Genomic DNA, 13,173 nt, shown 5'->3' on the forward strand with positions numbered 1-13,173 from the left:
GAGGTCATAGCAAGCTCTGTGGAGGGAAGGCCTTTGTCCTATGTCACTTCTGCATCTGTAGACGTAGAATAGTACCTGCTGCATAGTAATCCCTCAGTAAGCATGTGCAACACATGAATGGATAGATGAATGGATGAACTTGAAGAGTTTTGAAGGATTCTTCAGATTTTTTCAGGGAGAAAAGTTAGAGCTGAGCATCCTAAACTAAGAGCATGATGAAGGATTCAGAGAGGTAGAGGGACGTACTACACTCAGACCCCTTCTTCAGGGCTGACCTGCCCATCCCCCGGATCATGGCTCATGGCCCACACAGCTGTGTTCCTCACTGGGCATTGATTGCCTTCTGCCTTGAGCAAGGGTCCACCTTCCAGATGGCAGCCCTTGGCCATTGTCTGGCTCACAGGGTGATGTCTCTAATCAGAAATCCTTAAAGGGCCCCCCAGCTCTAGAGCTCCCCTAGGGACAAACTGAGGCTTTAGATCAACGTGCATTAACCATGTTGCAGGTCAGCCTCTCCCTTGTCCAGTCCTGTCTTGCTTACTTTTCTAAAAGTGCATAAGAGGGATCCTTGATAAACCTACTGTATGCAACTCTGTTTCAGAGTCTGTTTTCAGAGAACCTAACCAAAGATTGTGTGTTTAGGGAGTGAGAAGGGACCCAAGGCTCACCAATAGAAAATATGAGGACAGGGTAAATGGAGCTAGGCAGGTAGGCAGGACCAAATTATGAAGGACCTTGAATGCCAAGGAAACTCATTTAGATTTTCTTCTGTGAAGTAATGGAGAAATCTTATTAATCAATGAGGTCTCTAATTAGAGCTGGAATTCATCAAGTTCCCTGGCAGTCACTATGAAAGACGGGACAGAAAGGGATTGTGCCAAAGACAGAAAATAATCTAGGGCACCAACACCTAGAACTCCAGGCCTGTGGGGGAAACCACTGGGAGAAGGATGAAGGTTGGTCCGTTGGCATCACCACTAGTGCTCACTGGCCTCTTCTTGCAAGATGTACACATCCAGGCATCCCCCTTCGTGCATAGTTCTGGACTCCAGAGCCATATGTCATGGGATGTGTGCACCTCTCACTTCCCATGGTGTCCCTTTAGTGTCTCCTGCATCTGTCGGCATCACAGATATCCATCCCCATGCTAGGATACTCTTACTGGGGGCACTTCCAGCAGAAAAGAGCATACAGAAACTTTCGTCTGGATATCCCCTCTAATAAAATCTTGGCAGATCCACAAATTATGGTACCTAGTCCAGTGCTTTCCCTTGGGAACCTCATTCGGGAGGAATGATGCATTTGCCTAGAATCCCGTGACCTTTCCAACAGTTGTTGTCACTTTGATGCGACAGAATGAAGAATACAGTTCTGGGGTCCTAGAGTCAGATAGTCCCGTATTTGTGCTTTGGTCCTGGTATTTATTGGCTGGTGATTTGGGGGTAAGTCCCATACCTTGTATAGTTTCAATTTATATCCAAAGTAGGAATAAGAGGAAGATGCCCATTTTGCAGAGTTGCTATGGGAAGCCCTGGAATCTGTAGAAATATATGTCACGTAAGTTAAGAGTTGTATATTTATTGGGAAGAGCTTGCTCTTTGGACTCCAATGGAGCCTGGCACAAACTTCAGTTCTGCCACATGACAGGCTGGGTGGACTTCAGCAAGACATTCAACTTTCTGAGCCCCAGTTCACTTATTCATAAAATGGAAATCTCATGCCTACCTTCCCAAATTATGGGGATTGATGAAATAAAGAATGCAACGTTCCAAATTTATTCCTCTTGATCACAGGTAGAAAAACATCATGTCATGTGACGGCCTACCTGTTGGAATTTGTTCCTTATTCATTTCTTCTTAAATATGGATTTTTGTGTCATTTTCTTGGTTACAAATACCATGAATGATGATCTTAAATGTATTGAATGCATATTTAACTGTTTTAATCCAATGATACATGTGTCTCTGGGGTTTAACCATCCCCTTTGTCTTCAAGGGAAGAGGCAATGCTGTCCACTTACTTTGAAACCATCAATGACCTGCTGTCCTCCTTTGGGCCAGTTCGTGACTGCTCTCGGAACAATGGGGGCTGTACTCGAAACTTCAAGTGCGTGTCAGACCGCCAGGTGGACTCCTCAGGATGTGTGGTAAGTGCCATTGGCCCATGAACATGGTGCTGGCCCAGGTGCTAAAGGTGCTCTCCGGAGGCCCCTCCCTGCTGGGGGGCAGGGCTTGTGAAGGAGAGTCACACTACTCATAGCTCCTACCCCTATGTCCTGTTTGGCACACCAGGATTCTTTGGTTTCCTTATCTGTTAAATGGGTGATTAAACCTACCATGTGGAATTGTTGGAAGAATGAAATATCAGCACTTTAGTGCCCAACATGCAATAGGTCCTTGAGAGCTCCTGGCGTCAGGTAGGTTACTGTCCATTTGGAAGTGCAGGAGGGCATGTCTTATCTCTGAACACATTGGGGCCATGTCAGTGAGAGGTCTAGGAGAATTTCAGCTGAGATTTTAAAGTTGGCAGAAGGTAGGGAAGGTAGTGTGGAACTGGATTTAAAAGATAGGTCATGGGTCACCTGGGTGACTCAGTCTATTGAGTGTCCGACTTTGGCTCAGGTCATGATCTCACAGTTGGTGGGTTCAGGCCCTGCATCAGGCTCTGTGCTGATGGCTCAGAGCCAGGAGCCTGCTTCGGATTCTGCGTCTCCCTCTCTCTCTGCCCCTCCCCTACTCATGCTCAGTCTCTCTCTCAAAAATAAACAAACATTAAAAACATTTTTTTAAATGGGTCAGCTCACATTAGGAGAAGAGTGGGCAGGGAGCCGGGGACTCATTCAGTTAAGCATCTGACTCTTGGTTTTGGTTCAGATCATGATCTCATGGTTCATGGGTTCAAACCCCATATCCAGCTCTGAGTTGATACAAAGCCTGCTTGGGACTATCTGTCTCTCTCTCCCTCTCTCTACCCCTCCCAAGTGCACTCTCTCACGCTCGCTCACTTTCTCTCAAAACAAATAAATAAACTTAAAAAAGAAAAGAATGGGGATGACTAAAGCAAGGGCATGGAGAAGGGTGCAGACTTGTTGCCTAGAGCTCTAGTATCTGGCATGGAATAAGTACACAGAAGAAGGTCTGTGAGGATCTTCATTGTCTATTGAAAGAGGCTTCCAGACTAGATGGTTTGTTTCATAGGAATGACCTAGGGGGCTCTGCTTAAAATGCAGGGTCCAGGGGTAGCTGGGTGGCTCAGTCAGTTAAGCCTCTGACTCTTGGTTTCGGCTCAGGTCATGATCTCACAGTTCATGAGATCGAGCCCCAGGTCGGGCTCTGTGCTGGCAATGCAGAGCCTGCATGGGATTCTCTCTCTCTCCTCTCTCTCTCTACCCCTCCTCCGCCCTCAAAATAAATTTTAAAAAATATTAATAAAAATATATAATGTATGTTTCAGGGTCCCATGCCAGTAATTTTGATTCTGTAGTGGGGGTTAGGTCCCAGGAGTGTAAAATTGTAACAATTTAATGAGTGTTGTGTGTATGGGGAGGCAGTGGTGTCACCGAAGCACACTTGAGAAACAGCACCCTACAAGCTAAACTTCTTTGCCTGGAATTCGATGCCTTCTTTCCAACCTCTCCAGCACTTTGCTTCATTCTCCACTAAAGCCAGTGGGATGAATTAGATGTAGTTCTCTGAACATACTTGCCTATTTAATGCCTCGGAGCCTATGCTCCTGCCATCCTTTTGCCTGAGGTCCTTTTCCCACCCACCCAGCCAGGGTAGCAAACAAGTAGATCTCTTTCCAGATTTGTCTTCTTTTCCTTCCCCATCTTGGCAAAGTGACCACACTGTTCCAAGGATCATCATTGTCTTCATGCACCTATTATATCTGTTACAGTTTCTACAATATTTATTGCACAGACTGGCTATTTTCAAGTTTATCCTACCCAGGACATTGAGAGAGAACCCAGGAATCTGTTGGTCCAGCTTAACACCCCAACTATCTGTGTAAATAAGGAAGCAAGAAGGAAGGGATAGAGGGAGGCATGGGGCCAGAGATATGAATTCCTGCTCTGGGAGAGACCACAAAAAATAGAATACACAGTCCACTCTTATTGCTCCTGCACCATAGTTAGGGAAATAGACAACAGCTGGGAGGCCAATACAAAGGAAAAGCTTCTAGAGATTGAGATAATGCAATTAAACTACACGTTAGATTCAAAGATCAGCAGATCTTCAGACGTAGGTGGGCAATTAGAGATTTTTTTTATTAGAATTCTTAGGATTGTAAGTGATAGAAACTCAGAACTGGTTTAGATAAAAAGACAAAATGTACTGGATCAAATAGAAGTCTAGACACAGAAGGATGAAGGGGTTTAAGCAATGTCATTGGGATCCGTCTTCTCTTCACTCTGCTTTCCTCAGCACCATGCCATTCGCTGGCAGCTACAGCGTCCCCACTCGGTAAGTCCTGTAGGACAAGAACATCTCTTCCCTAGGTCCTCGAACTCCCAAGATCTCATCTCATTGGGCCCCCTTGGTCCCCATGCTCATCACTGTACCAATCACTGTGGTCAAGGGGAAACCCTGGGCTCATCCCAGACCTGTTCATACCCAAGACTTTGGCTAAGTGCCAGCTGCACCTACAATAGGTGGTAGTGAGTTGGAGGAAGAACACAGACTCTCAAGGAAAAGTAGGGTGCAGGCAACAGAAAGGGGGGTTGGTGACAGTGGCTGTATACTTCAGAGTATCGCAACCCAACCCTCCATTTTGCTCATTAGTAAAGTGAGGCCCACTGAGAGAGAGGAGGATTTGCCCAAGTCTTAAAGCTACTCAGTGGACACACAACTCAAAGGGTGTCCCAGATCAGCTGTGTTGTCTCCAAAACAGGAAGCTGGTATTTCTGAAAGGCATGATTTGTCTGCCCCTATTCCCTTTTTCCATCAGTTCCATTTCCCGAACTAATTAAACTCCCTCTCCTTGAAAATATATGTCTCAGAAGACGAAACCTCAGAATGCAGAGGGTGCACACACACGTGTGTGTGTGTGTGTGTGTGTGTGTGTGTGTGTGTCTAGGTAAGAGCTGTCTCTTTCCCCCCCAGTCATCAATGTAAACTGGAAAACTAAAGAGAGAGAGAGAGAGACAGAGAGAGAGAGAGAGAAAATTCGTTCCCTGGAGGTTAAGAGAAAATTCAACAGCCTGATGAGGTTGTCAAAGACCTTCCTCTCTAGATTAAGGATGTCATGTTAAAGTTGCAACTCCAGGGCTCAATGGAGGTAAGGTGCACTCTTCTCTGTGCCTTTAGAATAGATGAGAAGACACCCACTTTTACAATGAACTTGGAAGTCTCATTTCTCTTTGGCATACCTGCATAGAGAGGCTGTCTGTTACAGCTCCTCTTCTAAGAAACTCCCTTTGGTAAAAAACAAAAACAAACAAACAAAAAAACCCCAAAAGTAGTAATAATACCATATATTTTTAAAGCACTTTGGAGTTCCCCAGACATGTCTGCATCTAATAACTCATCTTCACAACAAACCTGGGCAGTGACTTCCCCACCCATGCAGGAGCCAGAATGACTTCCCAAGATATTACCACAAGGTAGTCAGATAGAGGTCCAGGAACCTGTTTTCAGTATTATTCTTCATGCCAGAACCGTTTTTGGCTTGCTTTCCTGTGACCTTGAGAGGAGATAGTAGCAGAGAAGCTTGGAAAGAAGGCTGGGCTGAGCAAATTGGGCTTATGCCCCGACCTGGTCATGCAAGCTTTAGAATCTATGTTGACCTTGTGAGCCTCAGTTTCTTCATCTTTCAGAAGGAAGCAGTAGCTCTTGAACTCATAGGTTCTCTGTAAAAGCATATAACTGGAGATGTTTAGGGACTGACAAAATCTCACTTTATGTGCAAGATGATGAAACCAGGATCACGGATGTTTTTATGCAGTTAATATGATATTTGGAGCCATGAAAGCTCAAAAGCACAGCCTATTTAATTTCCCATAATGTTTCCGTAACCAAATATCATTTCTGTTCTGCTCCATTCATTGGTGGTGGAAACTTAATTCTAGATCAGTTCAGGATTTCTGCCTCCCACCTCTTCCTGAGTGTCCCAAGTTCAAAGGGAGCTGGTGTCCATCTAGGCATGGGGGTGAGGGCTGGTTCTGTGCTGGACAATGGCCTGTCAGTTCCAGTGCTTGCTGTCTTATCTGGTCTTTGACCATCACTGTCTCTCCTTTCTGGTATTGTGTCAGCACCACTCTGTTCCCATGTGATGTACAGGCATGTGGTTTATCCTGGCATCTTCTGCCTTGCTCCCTCCATCCCCACCACAAGGCCATTGGAGGCCAGCTGACCCTGTGCGTCAGGTAGCTTTACCGCCCTGAGGAGGGCCTGATGGTAGCAGTTCTTCGACACCACAGTGGAGACATGGGATCTGAGAGGAGCCAGCTCAAGTCCTCTTGACTTAGGCCAACCATGGAGGCTCTTGTCGTTGGGTGCTGTCATACCAAAGAAGAGCACCCGACCATCAGCCAGATGCTACCAGCAAGTGAGGTGGGGACACTCTTTGCTTTCCAGTCCCTTAAACTCACCCTTATTTTCTATAGCTCGTCATCCTCTTCAGCACCCCATGAACAAGGCTGGATGGAGCACAGGATCTCTTTGAAGGACACTCTCTAGCATTTGCGAGATCGTCTTGTTTTATTTCCAACATTCCTATCTTCCCACACTCAGATGATCCTTACTTCTTTGGGAGGGATGGGGGTGGAGGGTGGAGGAGCCAATGGTCTAACATATCTCAGACTTCCCATGATTATTATTATCATTAGACTTTACCTTCTATCTAGACCTCAACTTCTGAACCCCCAAATGAAAAAAAATGGGCCCATTTGGCTTGGTTTTCTGGTTCTTCTGTGGTAATTCCCTTGGGGTACTGCGGTCCTCAAGTATACAGTTGCCCAGGTTGAGGAGGGTCACTGGGCATGTGGTAGGCAGCATTACAGCCCCCACAAGGACTTCCATACCCTAAGGCTTGGAACCTGTGAATATTTTACCTTTCATAACAAAGGTGGAGATTAAATTCACATACAGAATTAAGGTTCCTAGTAAGCTGACTTGTAAGGAGGGAGATTGTCCTGAATTATCCGTGTGGGCCCAGTGTCATCACAGGGTTCTTTAATGTGGAAGAGGAAGCCAGCACAGGAGTTCAGAGCGATGCAACATTGCGACTTTTGAAGATGGAGGAAGAGGGTTATAATCTAAGGAAGAGTCCCTAACCACTTGGAGAGGCAAGGAACCGGGTTCACCCCTACTGCCCCCAGAAGGTCATGCCACACTGCCAGTACCTTGGTTTGAGCCCCGTGAGAGCTTTGTCGGGCTGCCAGCCTGTGGAGCTGATAACACATTTGTGTTGTTTTAAACCAGCAAGTGGTGGCCATTTGTTGCAGCGGCAAGAAGAAACTAATGCAGGATGAATAAAGATATTGTTGGCGAGAATACGGAGGGTGATCCAGGAGATGCCATGAAAAGAATTATCTTGTTATTTATATTTTCAATTATTTCCAGGGAGACCCTCACCTCTTAATCAGAGGTGGAGGAAGGAACAGTGAAGAAGCATCAGAGAGGGGTGGGAGCCTTGTGTCCCCTTCACTGTGCTGGAGGGTAAAAAATTGTTATCTATTAGAAGTAGTATAAATCTAGATAGAGGACAAACCCAAAGAAAACCATGGGTATTTCATCATAATTTGTGGGGGACACTTTGGCCAGCCCTGTGTCCCCCAGCATTTTTCTCGGGCTCTCTGTTGGTGTTACCCTGGTCTTCCCAGGTGGGGAAGCATCCCCTTGATGGCTTTAGCCCCAAACAAACTGGTGATCTGTTCTCCTCGGTCCCTGTTGAAATGGCAGTTCACAGTTTACCTCCATTTTTCCAATGTTTATCTCACATTTTGTCAGTCAGGAATACGGGAAGGGTTCAGCTGGGTTATTTGTCTCTGAGGCATGACAAGTGGCCATCTGGAGCTGGAAGATTTCTTCCACGAAGGTCCCTTCACTTACCCAGAAGGTGCTGGAATAGCAGGCAGTGGAGCCTGGCCATGCTGGACCTCAGCTCCGCCCCTGGGGCCGGCAACTGGAGTACCTGCCCATCATCTCTCCCTTGGGCAGGGCTTGCCGGGCCACGGAGGCGGGCTCTGCAGAGGGAGCAGCCCAGGATCGGGTACTCCAAGAGCACAGGCAGAAGCTGCAAGGCTTCTCAGCACCCAGCCTCAGAAGTCCCAGAAAATCATTTCTACCCCATTCTGCTAGTCCGGCGGGTCAGTGAGGTCAGTGTGGAATCACAGAGAGGGAATTGGACTTCACCTTGGATGGGAAGGGCAGCAGAGAATGCGTGGCTCTCTTTAATCTACCTTCTTCCTGCAGCATGGACTCGCAGACCACGGCTCTCGGAGAAAGAAGGCATCCTAGAGATCTCACCAGGCCAGCACCCCTTGTACAGACAGAAAAGCAAAGGCCTAGAAAGCTGCAGAAATAGCTCAGGTGCATGTGGGAAAACAGTGACAGAATTGAGATTTGATCCCCAAACTCCTTCCTCCTAGTTGAACCTGCCTAGGCAATGGCCTCATAGCCAGCTTTGCCACTGTACCAGTCCAGAGATTTATTCAGCAACAGTCCTACATCCAGCACACTCAATGAAGCAGGGGATACAAGAAAAAGAGCCCCACCTTGTTTTTTAAGGTAGCTCAGAAGGCAAGATGGGCTTCAACAAGAGTGCGGAGTGACCTTGAACAAATCACTTCCTCTCTGCAGGAGAGCATCTCACATGGTGAAAGTGAGTGCAGAGAGAAGGGAGCTAAGGTAGGAGAGAGGGGCACCCACTAACACCGCGTCCCAGCTCACGAACATTCATGGCAGTTAATGCTTATAACTCTCCCTCTAGACGGGCACTGTTAGATCCACTTTGAGAAAGACAAAGACTAGGGGCCTCTGGGTGACTTAGTCAATTAAGCAGCTGACTTCAGCTCAGGTCATGATCTCGAAATCGGTGAGTTCGAGCCCCACATTGGGCTCTGTGCTGACAGCTCAGAGCCTGGAGCCTGCTTCCGATTCTGTGTCTCCTTCTCTCTCTGCACCCGCCACTCATACTCTACGTCTCTTTCTCTCAAAAATAAATAAACTTTTTTTTTAATAAGAAAGACAAAGACTAGTAATGTAAGAGCAGTCACCCACACAGTGACCTGTGTCCAGACATGATTTTGAGTGCTTAGCTTATGAGCTAGGTTGTAGGAGTATCTCTACTTGACACAGGAGAAAAAGGGAACTGCCCGGGAGAAAATGAGAGTATGTGGAGAAGCATCAAAAAAGGAGAGTGGAGGAGAGAGGAGGGCAAGGAACAGACAGTTCTGGGCCTTCCTAGAAAGTTAGGACTGAGGAAGGCACGGGGATTTGCATGCTGACTTGATCCTGCAGAGTGTTGGTATCTTTTGGAGGTATGTCTAGACTCAGTCCCCAGCCTTCCCTTTGAATTTCAGACCAATCCCACTCTGCCCCACCCCCTAGAAATGGCCCAGCCATATTCTCCTTCTCTCTTTTCTGCTTTGCTTTTCCATTTTGATCTAAAAAGCCATCTGGCCTCCCAGATATTAGGAAGGGCCACAGCACCCCTGATTGCCATGAGATGCTGAAAGGCAGCCCCAAAATGCTGTCTTCTTAAAAGTCAAGATGAACATAGAAAGGAATTACCTTTTAGTATAGATCAGCTGCCTCTTGGGCACTACTCACAAGGAGGCAAAGACTACAGTCTGGTTCACATAGGGGGAGAGAGGCCGCTTTTCCCCATTTCTCATCCTTTCCCTCTCTAATGATGCAGTTGGACTGTGATTAAAGGAAATGAAACTCAGGAAGGGTGGGGAAGGCACCCACGGAGGATCAGCTGAGTGGGAAATCACTTTGGGGCACAGCTCAGGTACTGCTGACCAAGGGAAGCCCGAGCCTGTGTGCCTGGCATTCCGCCCACCTGGACGGGTGATACAGGGCTGAGCGGCGATGGGGCCCGGCCCCTGAGTCGCGGTTTCTCCTCCCCAGAAGTGGATTCTTGAGGTTTAGTCCATCCCTGCAGACCGGTGACAGGGGGTGTGACGGATTCATGGTGCAACGAAGATAGCTTTTGCCAGAGTTAATAGGAGGAATGATGCTTGCCACCTTTTTCTTCTTAGAAATCTTTACAAATACGCAGAGTCAGAGGACAACACATCTTTATGAAAACTCCAGAGACTCTTGGGCAGGGAAGTAGTCATTTTTAAAGGTGGGGCATCTCCTATATCTAGTCCTCATCACAGCACCCTCTGATCAAGCAGGTCTATACATGGAGAATTCACTATATGCCCCTGCTTCACAAATACTGGTACTGATCATATTATTGAAATTGTGAATTTGTTGATGTTATTGACAAAGGAATTAGTGCTATCAATAATTACTGATAGACATAGATATAGAGAGTGCCAATTACATGCCAGGCCCTGGGTTGAATACTTGAAATGTATCATCACATTGGATCCTTATATCAGCCTCAGGAGGTGAGCACTATTGTTACTTCCATTTTGTCCATGAAGAAGTGGATTTAGGAAGCATGAGAAACTTGCCCAAGTCTAACCAGCTAGATAAAGGTGCAGCAGAAATTCAAATCCAGGTATATCTAACTCTGTTCGCTTAACTCATCAGATAGCAACTTCCAGAGGCTAAGAATCATTCCTCAGGATAAAGCAAATGTCCCTCAGTGTCTGGGAGCGTAAAGGAAGGGGACACTTCCTTCTCCCTCTCCTCTTTCAGAGTCCAAAATCCCTTCTCTGCATCCAGGAGATCTGCAGGAAGATGAAAGAGAATAAGTATCTGGAAAGAGGGTAGGAGAGTCAGGAAAGAAGGTTAGAACTTGCCTATTGACTCCGAGCCTGCACATAAGAATCAAACATTGGGGAGTGAAAAGGAAGAAAGCTGCCCCTCATTTGGGAGCTGCACCTGTGTATTCTTTCTTTGTGAACTCTGAGCATACCCTCCTCTCTTCTGGGGCCAGGGAAGAGGGGGGGAAGGCTGGTGGGAGTCTGACATGGGGTTTCCAGGATTATAATGTGTGGCTTTCTCATAAAGCCTCGGCACCCTTTTATGATATTAAATATTTTATTCCTCCCGTGACATTTGAAGCCTTCTCTATTTTTTTCCCTCATTTTATATCTTTGGGACCCAGATTTCCTGGGTCTGATGGTATTTCTGGTAAGCTGGTTTTATTGTGTGGAAGCCATTAGCTGTTAAAGTCAGGGAGCAGCCCTCGCCCTTCGAAAGTGATGGGTTTTTCCCTTTGATTCCTGGAAGAATGGTGTGGGGAGGAAGGAGCCCCAAAGGTGGGGGTCAAGGAGCAGGGGATACCTGGTTCTGCCACCTGTTGGCCACAGCCATGGAACAGATCACTTTGGGGAAGGTGGTCACCGTCTGTGTGGACTGCACGCACTCTGGGAGAGGGAGCTTCAGACCGGCCTGGGGCAGGGCCGCTGATTCCTGAGTTTCCTTTCAGTTTCTGAAATCTATGACCTCATAGATTTTCAGAGGGCAGATTTCCAACATCAGAGAAGCCTGAGGAGGGGAGGGGGCAGGGCAACATGGGGTGGAGGGTGAGGCTGAACTCCTTGTTTAGTGGGAAAGCAAACATATAGGAGGAAAAAAAATCTCCATCCCTTTGCTTCCCTTTTGTTAGCGTCTCTGGAGTGATTGTTGACATATTAATTGTGTGTTTCATGCACCTGCTTCACAAAGCTTTTCACCTTTGGAAAGGTGCCCTTATGAGAGAATGTACTTACTCTCACCATCACCCCTACTTTCAGGGGGCCAGGGGAGTGCTTCAGAGCACAGTTTCTGGCATCAGAGAAACCTGGGCCCCAAATCTGCTCTGTCGCTCATTAGCTGGGTGACCTTGGGACAAATTATGTAAGGCCTCTGAGTCTCATGTTCCTGTTGAGTAAAATGGGGCTAAAAATACCCAGCAAAGCTGCGGTCGGCACTAGCTGAGATAATGCATACACAATGGGCCAGCACCCGGCCCTAAGTAGACACAAAGTGTGGTTGCTGCTCCTATTATCTGATATTTCATGCAGGGATGATGAGGATGGTGAGAGCTGAAATTGTCCGGGGGGGAGGGGGGTTTGCTGTGTCCCAGAGCGTCTGACATGGGTCTCGCGATCACACCTTTCTTACAGATGGGAGAACTGAGGCAGAGAGAACCTAGGCACCTTGCTCAGGGTCACACGGCTTCTAAGTTCTGGGGCAGGGAGTTTAAGCCAAGCAGCTTAATGCTGGAACCCTCGTCCTTAGGGTGAAGTCTTCATAATCATCATTTGTCCCATTCCCTAGTACTCCATGGAGGGGACTATTCTGTCCCTTACTTCACCTGATTGGTGGGCACTGTGAATGTTTTCCATTTTAATCTGTATTTTTTTTTAATTTTTGAAGTGTTTTATTTATTTTTGAGAAAGAGAGAGAGTGAGAGAGTACAAGCGGGGGAGAGGGGCAGGGAGAGAGAGAGACAGAGATAGAATCTGAAACAGGCTCCAGGCTCTGAGCTGTCAGAACAGAACCTGACATGGGGCTTACACCTATGAACCGCGAGACAATGACCTGAGCTGAAGTCAGACGCTCAACTGCCTGAGCCACCCAGGAACTCCTTCAATTTTAACCTATTATAAACAGTGTTGCACTGATAATCTTTGGGCTGAAGGATCCTTGGTGTTCTGAGTTATTTTTTTAGAATAAATTCTCAACAGTGTGTAAGACCAGTTTTCAAATTCCATGATTTGGGTGAAGGTGTGGAATGGATTAAAAATAAATATGAGCAACACCACCTCTGGCTTTCTGGGCTCCCCGTTTCAGGGGTGCTGGTTTTCTTTCATGATTTATTTCAAGGAGTTCAAGGGCAGGCTAGGGTGTTGGACCCAAAGTGTCCCCTGGAGGAGGGGAGTGATCAAGTAAAAATGGTAGTTTAGAGAGTAGAACTTGGTGACGTGTGCAAGATGTGCGTGGGAGAGAGCACAAATGCAGAGGACCGGGCCCCTAGGAGGCTGTTGTCTCCTTGAGGTCTGGAGTGGGTCAGAGACTGTGACCACAGAGTTCCCAATGGTCATACTGAGCACTTGTGACT

General features: G+C 46.9%; 1 protein-coding gene across 2 annotated transcripts in view; it reads left to right on the forward strand.

Moving 5' to 3' along the window:
- Positions 1–13,173, forward strand: part of ASTN2 (astrotactin 2) — an 861,939-nt gene that overhangs the window by 506,887 nt on the left and 341,879 nt on the right. For both annotated transcript variants that reach the window (XM_029919897.1, XM_029919896.1), the window contains exon 11: positions 1,996–2,146. In XM_029919897.1, coding sequence (XP_029775757.1) covers positions 1,996–2,146 — 151 coding nt within the window. The remainder of the gene's footprint in view (positions 1–1,995; positions 2,147–13,173) is intronic.

Source organism: Suricata suricatta, chromosome 13 (assembly GCF_006229205.1).
Source record: "Suricata suricatta isolate VVHF042 chromosome 13, meerkat_22Aug2017_6uvM2_HiC, whole genome shotgun sequence".
Classification (NCBI taxonomy): domain Eukaryota; kingdom Metazoa; phylum Chordata; class Mammalia; order Carnivora; family Herpestidae; genus Suricata; species Suricata suricatta.